Below are 17,658 nucleotides of genomic sequence, written 5' to 3'. Positions count from 1 at the left end.
GTCCAGGGCCCTGCTGAGACGCTGTAGGAGCCGGCAGACTTTGCTGAGAACACGTGACTTCTTTAAAATGACTTAGGGGCCCAGGGACACAAGGCCAACCCATGCCGCCCTGTGCCACCAGAGAGGCAGCTCCAGAGATCTGGGTTCCACTAAGGCACGGACCCCAGGCCAGCAGACAGCAGGTCCCTTGCCCACCTCTAAGGGGCCGGTCTGCCGTCCCCTGTGGCCTGTGGGGACCCTTCTCTGACTGAGTACAGAGACTGACAGGACAGTGTGGGCAGACCTTGGACCCCATGTGGCAGGGAAGGGCTGTAGCCCAGTGCGGGGTCCTGGACACCTTCCTCTCACCTCCACCTCTGTGGGAGAGAGGGACACACCTCCGCCCCACAGCTGTGTCACGGCTGACAAGGGGGCGTCTCTGACCACCTCATGTGACCCTCACAGTGACCAGCTGGAGAGCAGGGAGGTGGGTGACCATGAGGCAGCATGGAGCCCATTCAGGAGAGCGGGGTCTGGGACCAGCCTGGGCCTGCTCGTCACCCACAGTTCTGGCGGGGTGGGGGCAGAGACTTCCGGGCCCCTCTGCTGCACTGAGCTGTTGCTGGTTGGACGAGAGTGACCCCCATACGCACACCCCACCCCCATCAGGTCACAGCTGCCCTGTGCCCACAAGGAAACCAGGGAGGCCATCTGGCCTCTGATTCTGGCCACTTTGGCTGACAAAGCTGCTCCCAGGGGGTGTGGGTCCCTGAGCAGAGGCTCAAGGGTTTCCCAAGAGGAGCCGTTGGTGTCTTGGGCACCAGCCCCTGGGACAGCGGGGAGGGACGGAGCCTTGCCAGTCTGCCCAGTTCCTGCTCTGCCTGTCTCTCCTGTGAGACCTTCTCCAGTGAGCAGATGGTGAGCGAGGGCTGAGGTAAGCTTTCCGTCTTCCGCTCGGTTATGCTTTAGAAAGACACTCGTTCGTGGTCTGGGGGGCCTGGGGGTGCTCAGCTCCTGGGCTGCCCAGGCTCTCCCCATGCAGAGGGGATGTTCCCAACGGCCGCGAACCGGGGCTCCCCCGTACTTTCCCCCCACACCTGACTCTTGGTCCTGTGAAATGCAGACAGCAGGGGAGGCACCAGTGGCCGCCTCGGACTTGAGGTCTCTTTGTCTTTTTCATTGTGAGGAGGGGTCTTTGCAGCGGCTCATCTCGTTTCGTGTCTTCCAAGCTCTCTCCTGGACCTACATGCTCACGGGGTATGTGACATCCCTGGGAGGGGGAGACGCATGGGGCCGGCACCCAGTGCCACATTCAGCTGAGAGCAGGACACAGCCCTGTCAGAGCCCTCTGTCACCTCTCATGCCGAGCCCCCTCTCAGCACTCAAGGACCAGGTAGGGACCCGCTTTTGCTGAGTCCCTGGCTGGAACAGCACCGAGTCCTGAGGAAAGCCAGAGAACTGAGAGACCCTCCCCTCCACCCGTGAGGAGCTGGGGCGGCGGGTTGAGAGCAGAGGGCGGGCGGGGCTGGGATTCCAAACCCGATCTCCCACCTAAAACCAGCAGTCTCCACACAGGTGAGAGCTGAAAGGTGCACGTGTCCGTGTGCAGTGCATCCCTGAATGTGCACAGGCATGTGCACCTGTGTCTGTGTGTGCTCCTGTGTGAGCCCCCGCTCGTGAGTTTGTGTGTGCCCAGGCATGCGATGAAGGCAACAAAGCGAGCAGTCTGTCTCGAACCAGTGTCTCTGAGGGCCAGGTGTCTGTGGTCTGGGGGTTTATCCCTGTGTCCGTGTGTGTTTCTGTGGCACAGCGTATGGCTCCTGAGGCTTAGGCCGTGGGGGGTGGGGGCCAGCACCTGTCTCCTGGGCAGGACCGGGTCTATAGGGGCATCTGTGTGTCTAAGGCATGGGCACCGAGGTCTGTGTGCCGGATCTGGACCCGCTGGGGGGCGTCTGCTGGGGGTCCAGCTGGCAGGACCCTGGTGTCTGCATGAACACCTGCGTCAGGGGCCTCTCGTGGGGCGTGCAGGACTTTGACTCAGGGAGGCTGGGTGCCTGAGCGAATCTGTTTGGGGGAGGACACGTGTGATTCCGCACCCATGTGAAGTTTGGGGAGCACACATGGAGCATCACGGTGGGGCCTGGGGACTCACCGTGTGTCCTCTCCTGTCTGTGTGACGAGAACTTGGGGCTCCTAATGAAGCACCAGTCTCCCATCCCGTCGGCTAAGCCGACGGCTTTGCTCCCTCTTTCACACAAACAGGCTCCGGATGAGAGAGACATCGATTCCAAGTCCAACAGCTGATCAGTGGCAGGTCTGAGCAGACACTCCTGGAGTCACCAGGGGCCACAGTGGGGGAGAGATAGAGCCCCAGCTACGGGGGAGCTGACCAGGCCCACTGAGATCTGGCCAGGCCGCCTCCTGCTGCATAGGCATCGCTGCCCACCCGGGCCACCAAGCCCACCCGAGTGAACGCAGCAGATGTGCAGGCTTTCTGTGGTCCTCAGAGCTGGTGTATCCCCACCCCCTCGTGGCGTTCTGGGGCCAGGACAGCCCAGCAAGGGTCTTGCTCTGACCCCATGGGACAACCGAGGCAGAGAGGGTGGCTATCCCATCCTAGGCACAGGTGTCTCCGGGAGGGTGGGGTTTCAACTGGAGCCACCCATCCCAGAGCCACACCTTAGAGCTCTGGGATCTGCTGCCTGGGATCTGGGGCAGCATGCAGGGGAGAGAGGCAAAGGGCCTGTGGTCACTCAAGGGCACAGGCCAGGAGGAGCCCTGGGGCGTTCTGGGGTTCCGGGAAGAGGCAGGAAGCCGAGAAGAGCTGACACCTGGGCTGGGGGCAGCCCACCCTACCAGGTGCTGGGCTCAAGGGCCTCCCCAGAAGGGGCATCTACTCCATCAGGGCAGGAGGACCGCCCTCCACACCCCGCTCGGCCCCAAGCTCAGGTCCGAGGCCCCGGTGGGTAAGGCCTGGTGTGGGGGATGCCCTCTGAGGGCTCACAGCAGCACTCACTTTGGCAGCACATATACTAAACTTGAGGGTTCGAGGCAGCAAGATGCAGAACGGAGGCTGGTTTTTGTGCTCCAAGCCCATTCTCCGTATCAGCCAGCTTGTTTTAGCAAACTCACTTCCACGCCAAGTGTACGGATGCACTCAGGGTGCAGGTAAGAAGCCAAAACCCCAACCGTTCTACAAATGAGTGGATTGGTCCCGACACAGGTTTTGGAGGTCAGGAAGCACGCCTGTGGCCTGCAGGGACGTTCCTAGGACAGAGGCCCTGGCTGATGTGGGGTGGGGTGCAGGGGAGCATTTCAGGGGGCCCCTGAGCCAGGAAACCCGTGGGCGGGCAGGAGGGGAACGCCCGGGGTGAAGGAAGCTGACTTCTGTTTTTAGGGTCTGGCCCTTTCACTGGTGTGAAACAGGTCCTTGTGGAGGCAAGGAAGCCACCTGCCAGTCCTGCCCCTTTGATCCCCTAGCCATCCCTGCAGGGGCTGGAATCGGGGGGCACAGGAAGTCACGGCCCTGAGGGCCCCCTGCACACCTGTGGCCATACCAGTGCGGCTTGGACAGAACCAGGCGAGCCACACGTGGAGTCGGGCGGTGGAGGGCTGGACCCCCAGGGCCCATGGCAGGGAGCACGGCTCACCTGGCCAGGACAGGGCGGAAAGGGGACCCAGGGTGGGAAACTCGGCCTCCTGCATCCTCCCAATTCCCTGGGACCCTGAATTCTCCTAGGGAACTGGCACCCCAGGAGTGGCCGTGTTCCCCATCAGCCCCTGTGGCACAAGCCCACGGACGTCCTCCTCAGCAGCCCACCCCCCTGGAGGTGCGATAGGTCTGCATCCCACCTGCAGGGCAAGTTCTGGCTGTCGTTGTGCGTACAGATGAGGAAGCCCCATCTCATGGCCGCAGATACCCTCCCCCCCGCCCGACCCAAGAGACGGCGGGAGCCCAGCAGGTCCCTGTCCACCCCAGGCCAACCCCTTGCCCCCTCCCCACAGCAACCATTCTCCTAACCTGGGTGACCTTGGCCAAGGCCTCCCCCACCATCCCGTGGGGCCCCATCCACACCCGTGAGCGGGTCCCCAGGCCGGGCCCCTGAGACGTTCTCATGGCACCCAGCCCACCACAGCCTTCATCCAGTCTGCGGCCAGGCAGGGCCGGTGGCCCCAGGGCAGAGCCCACATCTGCCCAGATCCCACCCAGCGCCTGAGGGGAGGCCCACCCGTGGGCAGCAGAGCAGGGGCCGTGGCCTCCAGCACCCCACCCACCAGCCAGCATCTGACCCATTGTCTCTGCCACCAGGTGCACACCATGCCCTTCGGGGACAATCGCTCGGAGGTGACAGAGTTCATCCTGGTGGGCTTCTCGGGCTCGCTGGGCCTCCACGTGTGCCTGGTGGTGCTGTTCACGCTGGCCTACATGCTGACCGTCACAGAGAACGTGGTCGTCGTCGCAGTGATCCGGGTCAGCCCCCAGCTGCACAAGCCCATGTATGTCTTCCTCAGCAACCTGTCCTTCCTGGAGGTGTGGTACGTCTCCGTCACCGTGCCCAAGATGCTGCTCAGCCTGGCGGAGCCCCAGTTCCGACACATCTCCTTCACGGGCTGCATGACGCAGCTGTATTTCTTCCTGGCGCTGGCCTGCACCGAGTGCACGCTCCTGGGCGTCATGGCCTACGACCGCTACGTGGCCATCTGCAGCCCCCTGCGCTACCCGGCCATCATGAGCCCCGGCCTCTGCAGCTTTCTGGCCGCCAGCTCCTGGCTCTCGGGCTTCACCGTCTCCCTGGGAAAGGTCTTCTTCATCTCGCGCCTGGGCTACTGTGGCCCCAACGTCATGAACCACTTCTTCTGCGACGTGTCCCCCCTGCTGAGCCTCGCGTGCTCCGACGTGTCCGTGGCGGAGCTGGTCGACTTCCTCCTGGCTCTGCTCATCCTGCTGGGGCCGCTGCAGCTCACCATCTTCTCGTACGCCGCCATCCTCGGCACCGTGCTGCGCATCCCGTCCGCCGCCGGCCGGCGCAAGGCCTTCTCCACCTGTGCCTCGCACCTGGCCGTGGTGGTCATCTTCTACTCCGCCTCCCTCTTCATCTACGCCCGGCCACGCGCCATCTACTCCTTTGACTTCAACAAGGTGGTGTCCGTGGTCTACACGGTGCTCACGCCCCTGCTCAACCCCATCATCTACTGCCTGCGGAACCAGGAGGTCAAGGAGGCCCTACGCAAGGCAGTGCAGAGGGTGGCCCAGGCCCTGGGTGCCCCGTCCTAGGGGCCTCCCTGGGACCTCGCGCTCCCTCAGACCTGCTCCAGACCTCTGTGTCTCCCGTTTATCTCCTGAGTGGCTCCGGTGGGGTGAGGGGCTGAAGGCAGAGTCCTTCCTGTCCCTCATCTGAGTGGTGCCTTCCCAGGACACAGGTTTGGTGACCACCCCAACCTGGCTCACCCCTTCCCAATGCCTGGAACAGATGCCTCGTGTGGAGCCCCCAACCCTGACCCTCTCCGGGTGCCACACAAGGTATCATCCTGGGACACTTTGCAACTGCTGCAGAGTACCAGTTACCCCCGCTCCAGGTGGGGACACCCCCGTCCCCCACATCATGCAAGAGTGGGAGGCCAGGTTGCAGACTGGCCCCACGTCCTTGTTGAGGCCCCAGGCAGCTGGGCGCTCCCTCCTCTAACCAGGCCCCCAGAGACCCGGTCAGCCGCAGCACCACGACCCCCTGCAGTTATGGGAGGTCTCGGGCCGTGCAGGGTGATGCCCAGGGCAGGTGTGTTGACAACCCAGCAGAGCAAATAAGACTCTGAGGAGTGGTGGATATTCCCAAATGAAAACCAGAACCGGCCACTGAAACCAGCTTCCCCTGACCAGTGTCCCTGTGACCAGCATCCCTCTCTGTTGGGAGTAGGTGGAGTAAGCGAGGCCAGCCTTGAAAGTGTACGTGGGCCCTGATGCCTGCCCCAGCCACAGCCCCCACACACGCATTGTCACCAAGGGGCAATAGGGTGGCATCCACGCCCGCTGCACGCCTGGCTGACCCGGGAGGGCAGGACCTGGGTCTCCCCAGAGGAGCCCTCACCTGCTCTCCTGCTCTCCTTGACGCCTGGCTTCAAAAGGCGCTCCACGCGAGCCAGCAGATGACTGTGATGGTGCCGTGAACTTTCCACGGCGGCTTCTAGAGTCACAAGGCCTGGCCCCAGCCTGTGCCGCCTGAGAGTTGGTCAGAAATCTCGTGGTGCCTGTGCAGGATTTCAGGTAATAGCTGTCAACTGTGCTGGCAAGGTTGGGAAACCTAGAATGTTCGTCTTGTGCAATGGACGATGGGGGCTTTGAGCTTCACTCTCAGGGCCACCCCAGAAACACACTACAGACTGAGGGTTCAGACCACTCATTCAGCACACACTGGGCTCAATGCGTGTGATGGGCCTTGTGCTGAACGTGACCCAAAGCCTGTGAGACCAGGCCCCACCTCGAGCACAGTGTTACCGAGGGCAAGGGCTCACGGAGCGCAGGGCAGCGAGGTAGCAGCGGACCGTCATTGCGTTAGGAGGTGGTGCTAGGCGGCGAGGGGCTCTCTGTTGTCCCAGGGAGGACACTGCAAGGAGCGGGGGCCAGGGCTATGGGCGGAGCTAAGCAGGGAGCTGCTGCTGGACGGACCAGCACTGACCAACCCGTCGCTGAGTCCTTTCCAAGGGTCTTGGCACAGACCCCACTGCCGTGGCGGCCACTAGGGTTAGCGAATGTCCCATGCAAGGTGCCTGTAAGTCTACAATTTCAGGCACCTCCCTCTTTCATGTGGATGTGCTTCCAAATCAAACTACTGTAAAATGATTGCTTTAAAACATGGGGTGAAAACACTATTGTGCTCACTGATTTATCAATTCATAAAGCAAGCATTGAGTGCCAGCCTCTCACTGGGTGCTATGTGGCCCTGCAGAGACCAGCTGGGTCAGGGAATTCACAGCCTGGCTTAGACACCCAGAAGCAACAGACACCGCTCGGGTCCGGGCCCAGCACACAGCAGGGCCTCCAAGGCGCCAGAGACACAGGAATTGGTCCAGGCCGGGCATTGGTGCTGTGGGCAGGACCTGGTCTGGGGGGGGCACAGGCACTGTGGGCAGGACCTGGTCCGGGGGGGCACGGGTGCTGTGGGCAGGACCTAGTCTGGGAGGGGCACAGGTGCCGTGGGCAGGACCTGGTCCGAGTGGGCACGGGTGCCGTGGGCAGGACCTAGTCTGGGAGGGGCACAGGTGCCATGGGCAGGACCTGGTCCGAGTGGGCACGGGTGCCGTGGGCAGGACCTAGTCTGGGAGGGGCACGGGTGCCGTGGGCAGGACCTAGTCTGGGAGGGGCACGGGTGCCGTGGGCAGGACCTAGTCCGGGGGGGCACGGGTGCCGTGGGCAGGACCTAGTCTGGGAGGGGCACAGGTGCCATGGGCAGGACCTGGTCCAGGGGACACGGGTTCTGTGGGCAGGACCTGGTCCGGGGGGGCACGGGCACCATGGGCAGGACCTGGTCCGGGGGACACGGGTTCCGTGGGCAGGACCTGGTCCGGGGGGGGGCACGGGTGCCGTGGGCAGGACTGTGAGGCTACAGAGCCGCCCGAGGGAGGAGCCTGAGCTCTGGGCCACCTGAGGCTGGGTGGTCAGCTGTCCATCCACCCAGACAGGCAGGTCTGAGAAGGAGGACCCCGGAAAGCCCAAGAGGTTGCCCGGTTCCTGGCTCTGGAGCTCCAGGGAAAAGTGACCAGAAACAGAACTTGGAGAGTCGTCAGCTTACAGAGGGTGCGCCGTCAGGAGTACGAGAAGGTCACCAGCCGGGGATGAAGCAGAGAAGCACCCTCAGCAAGGAAGCCCTGAGGCGGGAGAGGTGGCCAGGGGGGAGGTCCCCGTAAGGCACCAAGTGAGGACAGACCTGTTCCACTGGGTTTGTCAGCAGGTGGCTCGTCAGGTGGGAGAGGGAGAGGGGGTGCTGGAAGGGGCACACCTGCCAGGTCAGCTGGAGAAAGGGCATTGAAGGAACACTGGCGGAGGAGGGGGCTGCTAGAGGAGGCGGCTGTTGGGGGGAGGGGGCTCCTTGTTGCCGAGCCAGCTGATGGGAAGAGCTTGAGGAGGGAGGGGTTGAGGCAAAGGGACGTAGGCCATCTGGGCAGGAACAGGCCAGGGCCTCAGCTGGGAGGGAGCCCAGCCCTCAGCTCTCCCCGTTCTGGGCGAGGACTGCAGGAGGGATCTCCCTACCAGACTCCCCAGAGCTGCAAAGGGCACCCTTCTCTGAGCTGGCCCCTGCTCTCCAGGCCATACCCGGTCCGGGACGATTCTCATCCTAAGCTCCACCTACCCCCACCCCACACCCTGTCCTGGGCTCCAGGCCTCTCAACAGCCCCCACTCCACAGGGGCCCCTCCCACCAAATTTGGATGACTTCCCCTCCAGGGGGACAGAGAGACCTCACGCTGTAATACTGGCATCCACCTGTGCTCACCCCACATTGCCAGCCCTGCAGGGCTGTGCCTCTGTCCCCCTCCACACCGTCCCCAAGCAGAACCCCTGCTGGGACCACCCTGGACTCCTACCCCTCACCCATTCACTTGATCCTGCCATCAGACTCCTGTCGTCCACAGGTTAAATTCCCAAATCCTTACTGAGACCCTGTGATCCAGGTCTCACCAGCCCCTACCCGAGGACACTGAGGGGAACAGTCCCCTTTGCCCTGACCCCTCTCACAAGCTTGACTCCAAGTGGGGCTCACACAGAAAGACATCCCCTAAACTGCCCCAGCTCCCCGGGTATCCACCCGTGTCTGTCCATCTACTATATACACGTGTTCCAGGCACTCCACCCTCAGGTGGACAGAAGCATCCTGCAGGCCCAGCCGCTCTGTCCACATGTGCCCTGGTGCAGGGACCAAGCACTGACTGGGACAAAGGCAGCTGTCGGACTGGAGGCCATGGGAGAGGCCCCTGGCATCCACTGGGAGCATCCAGCTGGCTCCTTCCTCATCGGGGCCAGAACTGCCTGATCTGATGCTCCATTTGTTCTGTTTCCTCAGACTCTGGAAGACGGATATTCCTACCCCTCTCTCTGCTCACTGTGAAGTTGGGGGCTATTGCAGCAGACAAGGAGGAGGCCCCTACTCCTGTCTGAGCAGCAGTGTGGAGCCAGACCTGCCCCATTCCCCAGAGCCACAAGAAACAGGATGGCCCATTAGCAGATGAGGAGACAGAACTCTGTGGGCTGGAACGCCTCACCACCAGCAGTCCCGTTGACGGCCATTCCCCCCACCACAGGCCATCTCCAGGGCCTCCTCTGTCTCCTCCCCCAGCCTCAATGAGGACACAGTTTTCAGTTAAAGATAGTGGATTGAGCATCACATCCTCCCGCCTTAAATCCCACCAGAGTGATGAGAAAGGAACCCATAGACTAAGGACAATGACAGAGAGGACAGCAGCAACAAAACTCCAGAAACTGGATACACGGAGTGGGCTTGGCAGAGCAGAGAGGACTCAAGTGCAAAGCCCAGGAGCAGCGAGTTTACCACCCAGTACCTCTGACATGGTCTTTATTCGTGGCTGACATGATGGACAAAGAGGAAACTCATGGAATCTACAATAAAGCTTATTATTCAAAAATCAATTGTATTTCTATATACCAGTGACAAACAATAGGAAATTAAAATATCTTTCAGATACCATTTCCACTAGTATCAAAAAAACATAAAATAGCTAAGTGTAGATCTTACAAAAATGTGCAAGAACTGTACTCTCAAAACTACAAAATATTGCTTAGAACATTAAAGAAGACCTAAAGAAATGGAGATGTAAACCATGTTAACTGGTTGAAACACTCAAAATGTTAGGGTGACAATCCTCCCCAAATTGATCTATAGATTCAATGCGCTCTCAATCAGAAGCTAAGCAGGTTTCTCTTAGAGATTACCAAACTGATTCTAAAGTTTATATGGGAAGCAAAGGACCTAGAATTTTCAAAACAAGTTGAAAAAGAGCCACAGATTTGGAAAACTAATACTATCTGATTTCAAGTTTTATTATAAAGCTACAGTGGTAAGACGGTGTAGCATTGCCATCAAGAGAGACAAATAGATCAGCAGATCAGAGTAGAGAGACTACAGAAATGGAGCCACACATACAAAGACAACTTATTTTTTTAACTTGTTTTACTTCTTATTTTTTTAAATTTGCATCCAAATTAGTTAGCATAGAGTGCAACAATGATTTCGGGAGTAGATTCCTTAGTGTCCCTTACCCATTTAGCTCATCCCCCCTCCCACAACCCCTCCCATAACCCTCAGTTAGTTCTCCATATTTATGAGTCTCTTCTGTTTTGTCCCCCCACCCCGCCATGTTTATAGCCACACTATCAACAATAGCCAAAGTATGGAAAGAACCCAAATGTCCATTGATGGATAAATGGATAAAGAAGATGTGGTTTATATATACAATGGAGTATTACTTGGCAATCAAAAAGAATGAAATCTTGCCATTTGCAACTACGTGGATGGAACTAGAGGGTCTTATGCTAAGCAAAATTAGTCAGAGAAAGACAAAAATCATATGACTTCACTTATATGAAGACTTTAAGAGACAAAACAGATGAACATAAGGGAAGGGAAACAAAAATAATATAAAAACAGGGAGAAAGACAACTTATTTCTGACAAAGATGCAAAGGCAATTCAGTGGAAAAATAATAGTCTTTTCAACAAATAATACTGGAAAATTCAGGTATCTCTTATTCCCCAAAGCAGGCTTTGATCCATACCTCACACCATATATACTAATAAACTCATAGACCTAAATATAACCTAAACCTCCTAGAAGAAAACATTTGAGGAAATCTTTTTTGCCTTGGGTTGGGCAAAATTTCTTGGACATAAAAGCAAACCAAAGTCCATAAAAGAAAAAAATCATTAACTGGACTTCAACAAAATTTAAATCTTAATGGGGGTGGGGGGGTGCCTGGGTGGTTCAGTCAGTTGAGCATCTAACTTTGACTCGGGTCATGAACTCGTATTTCATGGGTTGAAGCCCTGTGTCAGGCTCTGTGCTGACAGCTCAGAGCCTGGAGCCTGCTTCAGATTCTGTCTCCTTCTCTCTGCCCCTCCCCCAACTCGTGGTCTTTCTCTCTCTCAAAAATAAATAAAGATTTTTAAAAATTTGTTTATGGTCTTCAAAAACACAGTTAAAATAATGAAAATCCAAGCCATAGTCTGAGAGAAGATATTTTCAGATCGCTAGTCTTGGTTGGAATGTAATGACATAACCACTTTGGAAAACGAAGTAGAGTTTCCTGAAACATTAAACACACACCCACCCTATGGCCCCCATCACACTCTTAGGTATTTACCCACAAGAAATGAAAGCATATGTCTTTCAAAGACCTGTAATTGTATGTTCATAACAGCTTTCTCTGTGATAGCCCCAAGCCAGAAACACCTCAAAGCTCCATGAGAAGGTGCAGAAACAAATCACGGTGCATCCACATGCTGGATTTATCAGCAATAAACAGGAATGAACTATTGACACAGGCAACATAGATGGTCTCAAAGTAATGATGTCAAATGGGAAAAGTGTGATATATAAAAATCTAGAAAACACAAACTGATCAACGGTGACAGAATGCAGATCGGTGGTTGCCTGCGAAGCAGGACGGGTGGGCAGGAAGAGTGAGACCTGCCAGCCAACTGTGTGTACTCTCTGACCCTTTCCAGAAGAGGCTTGTCCTGGGGCACCTGGGCGGCTCAGTCGGCTGAGCGGCCGACTTTTGATTTTGGCTCAGGTCGTGATCTCACAGTGCCATAGGTTCGAACCCCACATCGGGCTCTGTGCTGACAGCTCAGAGCCTGATTGGATTATCTCTCTCTCTCCCTCTCTCTCTGCCCCTCCTCTGCTCACGCTCTCTTGGTCTCTCTCAAAATAAATAAATAAACTTGGAAAAAAAAAAAAAAGGTTTGTCCCTGGTATAGAGCAATACTTGAAGAGACCATAATTGAGAATATTCCAAAACTGATGGGCAATAGAAATGTATACATTCAATAAAGGTCAATGAATGCTGAGCAGAATTAATATAAATGATGCCCAGACACATTACACCAAAATTACAGGACATCAAGGACAGAGAGAAACTCTTAGAAGCAGCCAGGGGAGGGGCAGATGGTCCCAGGGAACTGGAAGCTGACTTTCCAGCAGCTTCTGTGGACATCAGTGAGACAGTGCCTTCAATGCTAGAAATCCTGCCAGCCTAGGATCCTGGACTCAGGATAGTGGGTCACTATCTAAGGTGGACATTTGCCACTACTGCAGACATTCAGAACCAGCTGGCCCAGGCCTTACAGAAGAGGCCCGAGAAGTTCCTGAGGGTGGCTCTAGGGGACCAGCCTCTGGAGGGGCTTCTCCTCTGCACCCCAGGTCACCTGGCTGTGGCCAAAAGCACCTGTGCAGTCTGGAGAAGTGCTATTTAAGTAGCCTCAGACGACTCTCATGCCCACACCTAAAAGCCTCTTCAGTAATTGCTTATTTTAACATTATCTTCAGCCTCACGTTCCCCCATCCTTCCCTTAACCATCTATATTAGTTTTCCAGTGCTAGACAACAACTTCTCACAGATTAGCAGCTCACAACTATTACTTCATAGTTTCCACAGGCCCTCAGCTCAGGGTCTCGCCAGACTGCAGTCAGATGTCAGCTGGGGCTCCACTGGGGTGGGACCCACTTCCAAGCTCCCTCAGGTTCTTGGCAGAATTCATCTCCTCGCACCTGCAGGACTGAGGTCCCCATTCTTTTTCTGGCTGCTGTCAGCACTGAGGCCACGCGGCTCCTTCGAGGCCAGCAGGGCCAGACCCAGAGGGAGTCCCACGTAACCTGTCGTCATGAGAGTGATGTCCCGCCCCCTTTGCATGCCTGCTGGTTGCTGTCCACTCTCAAGTGCTTTACGTTGTCCTCAAAATATTAATAAAAGCTAATTGGAGATGAACTGGGTTCCCTCATTAGACTAGAGGCTTTTTGCCCAGAAAACTGTTGGCCGCATTTGTACCCAGGTATTTCCACTGCTTAACCTTTTTAAAGTCTTTTTTTTCAAAAAGCCTCCATTCAAATTACAGACAAGGGGAATATAAGGCAAATTTTAACAAAGTAGAACTTATTTATTGATAACAATGAAGTTGTATTACTAGGAAGAAATTTCACACCAGGATAAATGTGAGGTGCAGTGTTTTTCTTTAAAATGTTGACTTTTTGGGGCACCTGGGCAGCTCAGTCGTTAAGGGCCCGACTTCGGCTCAGGTCATGATCTCACAGTTCGTAAGTTCAAGCCCCATGTCAGGCTCTGTGCTGACAGCTCAGAGCCTGGAGCCTGCTTCGGATTCTGTGTCTCCCTCTCTCTCTGCCCTTCCCCTGCTTGTGCTCTGTCTCTCTCTGTCTCTCTCTCTCTCTCAAAAATAAATAAACACTTAAAAAATAAATAAATGAATAAATAAATAAATAAATAAATAGTGGACTTTTTTTAGTTTATTTATTTATTTTGAGAGAGAACGAGAAAATGAGCACAAGCATAGCAGAGAAGGAGAGACAGAATCCCAAGCAGGTTCCGTACCATCAGTGCAGGCCCGATGCAGGGCTCGAACTCACAAACTGCGAGATCATGACCTGAGCTGAGATCGAGTCGATTGCTTAACCAACTGAGCCACCCAAGCCCCCCTAAAATGTTGACTTTTAAGGAACACCTGGGTGGCTCAATCGGTTGAGAGTCTGACTCTTGATTTCGGCTCAGGTCATGGTCTCATGGTTCATGAGTTCGAGCCCCATGTTGGGCTCTGCACTAATGACACGGATCCTGCTTCAGATCTCTTTCTCTCTCCCCTTCCCCCCTCAACTCTCTCTCAAAAATAAATAAACATTTCAAAAAGTTGACTTTTAAAAATTCTCATTGTAATTCTGGCAAATAAGTCCAGATTTGTTTATTTATTTGTTTATTTATTTGTTTGTTTATTTTTGAGAGAGAGAGAGAGACAGTGTGAGCTGGGGAGGGGCAGAGAGACAGAGGGAGACACAGAATCTGAAGCAGGCTCCAGGCTCCCGGCTGTCAGCACAGAGCCCATCATGGGGCTCAAACCCGTGAATTGCGGGATCATGACCTGAGCCTAAGTCTACACTTAACCAACTGAGCCACCCAGGCGCCCCAGTCCAGATTTTACTTTTACCATGGAGTAATTCCTGAGAAATGTTTAGCTTGTATGCCTCAAACTGACAGACACTGTGATTTATAGTGTCTAATACAATGTACCAAGTATACCCCTAGGCCCCATTGAACAACTGATGATTGGTTGGACAATAAAGAACTTGCTTGGGGGGGGGTGCCTGGGGGGGTTCAGTCGGTTAAGCATCTGCCTCTTGGTTTCAGCTCAGGTCATGATCTCTTGGTTCATGAGTTCGAGCCCCACATCAGGCTCCGTGCTGACAGCTCGAAGCCTGCTTGGGTTTCTCTTTCTCTCTCTCTGTCTCTCTCTCTCTCCCTCTCTGCCCTTCCCCCGCTTGTACTGTCTCTGTCTCTCTGTCTCTCCCTCTCTCTCTCTGTCTCTCTCTCTCCCTCCCTGCCCCCCCCCCACTTGCACTATCTCTGTCTCTCCGTCTCTCTCTCTCTCTCAAAATGAATAAATAAACTTTAAAAAAAAGAACTTGCTTTGAAAGAAGGAAAAAGGTCCCACTCACTCTCAAGAATTATACAGCAGGGGACATGGGGCCACCCTGGGCTCTGCCTCCACAACCTTCTCCTTTCTCAAACTTTCAAGTGTATGCCCCAGTGTTGTCAACATGAGCAGTGTCATGCAGCAAATCTCTAGAACTTACTTGTGTAACTGAGACTCTGTGCCCATTGAACCACAAGTTCCTGTCCCCCTGGCCAGTTCCTGGCAACCACCACTCCACCCTGTTTCTATGAATTGGACTCTTCTAGGTGCTTCATGGAAGTGGAACGGTGCAGTATTTGGCCTTCTGTGTCTGGCTTATTTTTTTTAATATAATTTATTGTCAAACTGGTTTCCATACAACACCCAGTGGCTCATCCCAACAGGTGCCCTCCTCAATGCCCATCACCCCTTTCCCCTCTCCCCCACCCCCATCACCCCTCAGTTTGTTCTCATTGCTTAAGAGTCTCTTATGATTTGCCTCCCTCCCTCCTCTTTTTTCCCCCTTTCCCTTCCCCCACGGTCTTCTGTTAAGTTTCTCAAATTCCACATATGAGTGAAAACATATGGTATCTGTCTTTCTCTGTCTGACTTATTTCACTTAGCATAATACCCTCCAGGTCCCTCCACGTTGCTACAAATGGCCAGATTTCATTCTTTCTCACCACCAAATAGTATTCCATTGTGTATATAAACCACATCTTCTTTATCCATTCGTCAGTTGGTGGACGTTGAGGCTCTTTCCATGATTTGGCTATTGTTGAAAGTGCTGCTATAAACATTGGGGTACAAGGCACCTCTGTGCATCAGCACTCCTGTATCCATTGGGTAAATTCCTAGCAGTGCTCTTGCTGGGTCGTAGGGTCGTTCTGTTTAGCATGTCCTCCAGGTTCACCCATGAGGTCGTGTATGGCAGGATGTCCTTTTCTAAGGGTGAATACTATTCCACTGTATGTATGTGTGTATATATGTGAATTGTGTATATGTGTGTTTATGTGTGTGTACATGTGTATATGTACATGTGTGCATGTGTGTGCATCTGTGCATGTGTGCATATGAGTATATGTGTGTGTCTATTTATGTGTGTATGTGTGCATATGTGTGCACATATACGTGTATATGTGTGTATGTCTTTATGTGTATATATGTTTGTATGCATGTATGTGTGGGTGCGTGTGTGTGCACGTGTGTACATGTACATGTGTGTGTATAAATGTGTGTATGTGTGTTTATTTGCATGTATATGTGTATATGTGTGTTTATATTTGCATGTATGTGTGCGTATGCATATGAATATTTTATGTGTGTATGTCTATGTGTATATGTATATTTGTATATATGTGTATACACAGATGTATTTGTATATGTGTCTATATATTTGCATGTATGTGTGTGTGTGTGTGTGTGTGTATCCACACATCTGTTGATGGACACTTAGGTTGTTTCTGTGCCTTTACTATTGCAATGAATGTGGAAATGCAGACAATCTTTTCACTCTTAGTTCTTTCCTTTGCTGTTCAGAAGATTGTTGTTTGACATCACCCCACTCATCTACTTCTGTTTTTTGTTGCTTATGCTTTTGGTGTCATGTCCAAGAAATCACTGTCAAGACTGATGGCATGAAGGTTCTCCCCTGTGTTTTCTTCTAGGGGTTTTACAGTTTCAAGGCCTGTATTTGAATCTCTAATCCATTTTGAGCTTATTTATGTGTAAGACCAGGGTCCAATTTCATCCTCTTACATGAGGGTCTCATTTTCCAAAAACATTTGGAAGGCTGTCCTTACCCACGTGTGTTCCTGGAACCTTGCTGGAGATCAGTTCCATTGCCTGAGCTTGTTTCCGGCTTCCCTGGTTTGTTCTGTTGGCCTATATGTCTGGATTTGGCCAGGACCACACTGTTTTAATCCCTGTAGCTTCTGAAATCAGAACGTGTGATGCCTCCAGCTTTGTTCTTCTTTCTCATGATTGCTTTAGCTATTCGGTGTCTTTTGTGATTTTGTGTAAATTTTAGGATTACCCTGATACTTATGCCAGACAAAGACACTATAAGAAAAGAAAATCACAGGCCAATATCCCTGATGAACATACATAGAAAAATCCTCAACAAAATACTATCAAACCAAACTCAGTGGCACATTAAATAGCTCACACACCATGATAGAGGGATTTATCCTTGGGATTCAAGGATGAATCAAAGCACAAATATCCATTAATGTGATGCACCACGGTAACAAAAGGAAGAGTGACAATCCTTGTAACAACCACCTGCCATCATCCAGCTCCAAAGTTCTGGGTCACAAATGGCTTCAGGACTGGAGGAGAGCAAGTGCATCCCCCAAGCCCATGAGAGAGCCCAGCCAGCCCACAGCTACCCACACACGCCTCATTGAACACAGCCAAGCCAGGAAAACTGCAGCTGTAGACTCATGAGGGGTAATAGAGGGCTTTTGTTCGATGCGATCGCAATGCAACTTTAAGCCACTGAGGTTTTTATTCAGGTGTTATTTGCATATGATGAAATTCACTCATGTAAAGTGTAGAGTCTGATGCGTCATGGTAACTGCATGAAATAGTGTGGCCATCAATACTATCAAAATGCAGACCAGTCTCCTCTGTCTAAGCAGCTCCCTGTCACTCAGATTTGCCCCTCCTAGAATAGCACGTAAGTGAGGCATGCAGTACATTGTCCTGTGTAATTCTTTTCGTCTCTACCTATTGTTGCCGTGTGGGATACCACAATGTGACTATCCCACACTGCTTATCCAGGTGATGGACCTTGGGTCACATTCAGTTTGGGGCTACCATGAACAGTGCTGCTATAAACACACTCATAAACATCTGTGTGTACATCCAGTTCCAGTCCTCGTGGGTAAACACCTACGAGTGAAATTGCTGGGTCACATGGTAAGTGGATAAAGATATCGCCGTGCTGTTTTCCGAAGTAAGCTGGTAAGACCTGAGGTGCCTTATTACCCAGTC

At 53.5% G+C, this 17,658-nt stretch overlaps 1 protein-coding gene across 1 annotated transcript; it reads left to right on the top strand.

Annotated features, from left to right (window-relative positions):
• Nucleotides 1–4,297: 4,297 nt before the first annotated feature.
• On the top strand, nt 4,298–5,254 carry LOC124506475 (olfactory receptor 226-like). The gene has a single exon (XM_047072551.1). It carries the CDS (start codon nt 4,298–4,300, stop codon nt 5,252–5,254), a length of 957 nt encoding a protein of 318 aa, XP_046928507.1.
• Nucleotides 5,255–17,658: the final 12,404 nt, after the last annotated feature.

Source organism: Lynx rufus, unplaced genomic scaffold, assembly GCF_022079265.1.
Source record: "Lynx rufus isolate CCGP_SWC_20201006 ecotype Redwood Valley unplaced genomic scaffold, mLynRuf1.p SCAF_11, whole genome shotgun sequence".
NCBI classification, from domain to species: Eukaryota; Metazoa; Chordata; class Mammalia; order Carnivora; family Felidae; genus Lynx; species Lynx rufus.
The sequence above is the reverse complement of the archived record's forward strand: the minus strand, read 5'-3'. Positions and strand labels throughout refer to the sequence as shown.

Excerpts from the sequence above, each read along its gene's own strand:
- LOC124506475 (XM_047072551.1), top strand. The coding sequence starts at position 4,298 with ATGCCCTTCGGGGACAATCGCTCGGAGGTGACAGAGTTCATCCTGGTG.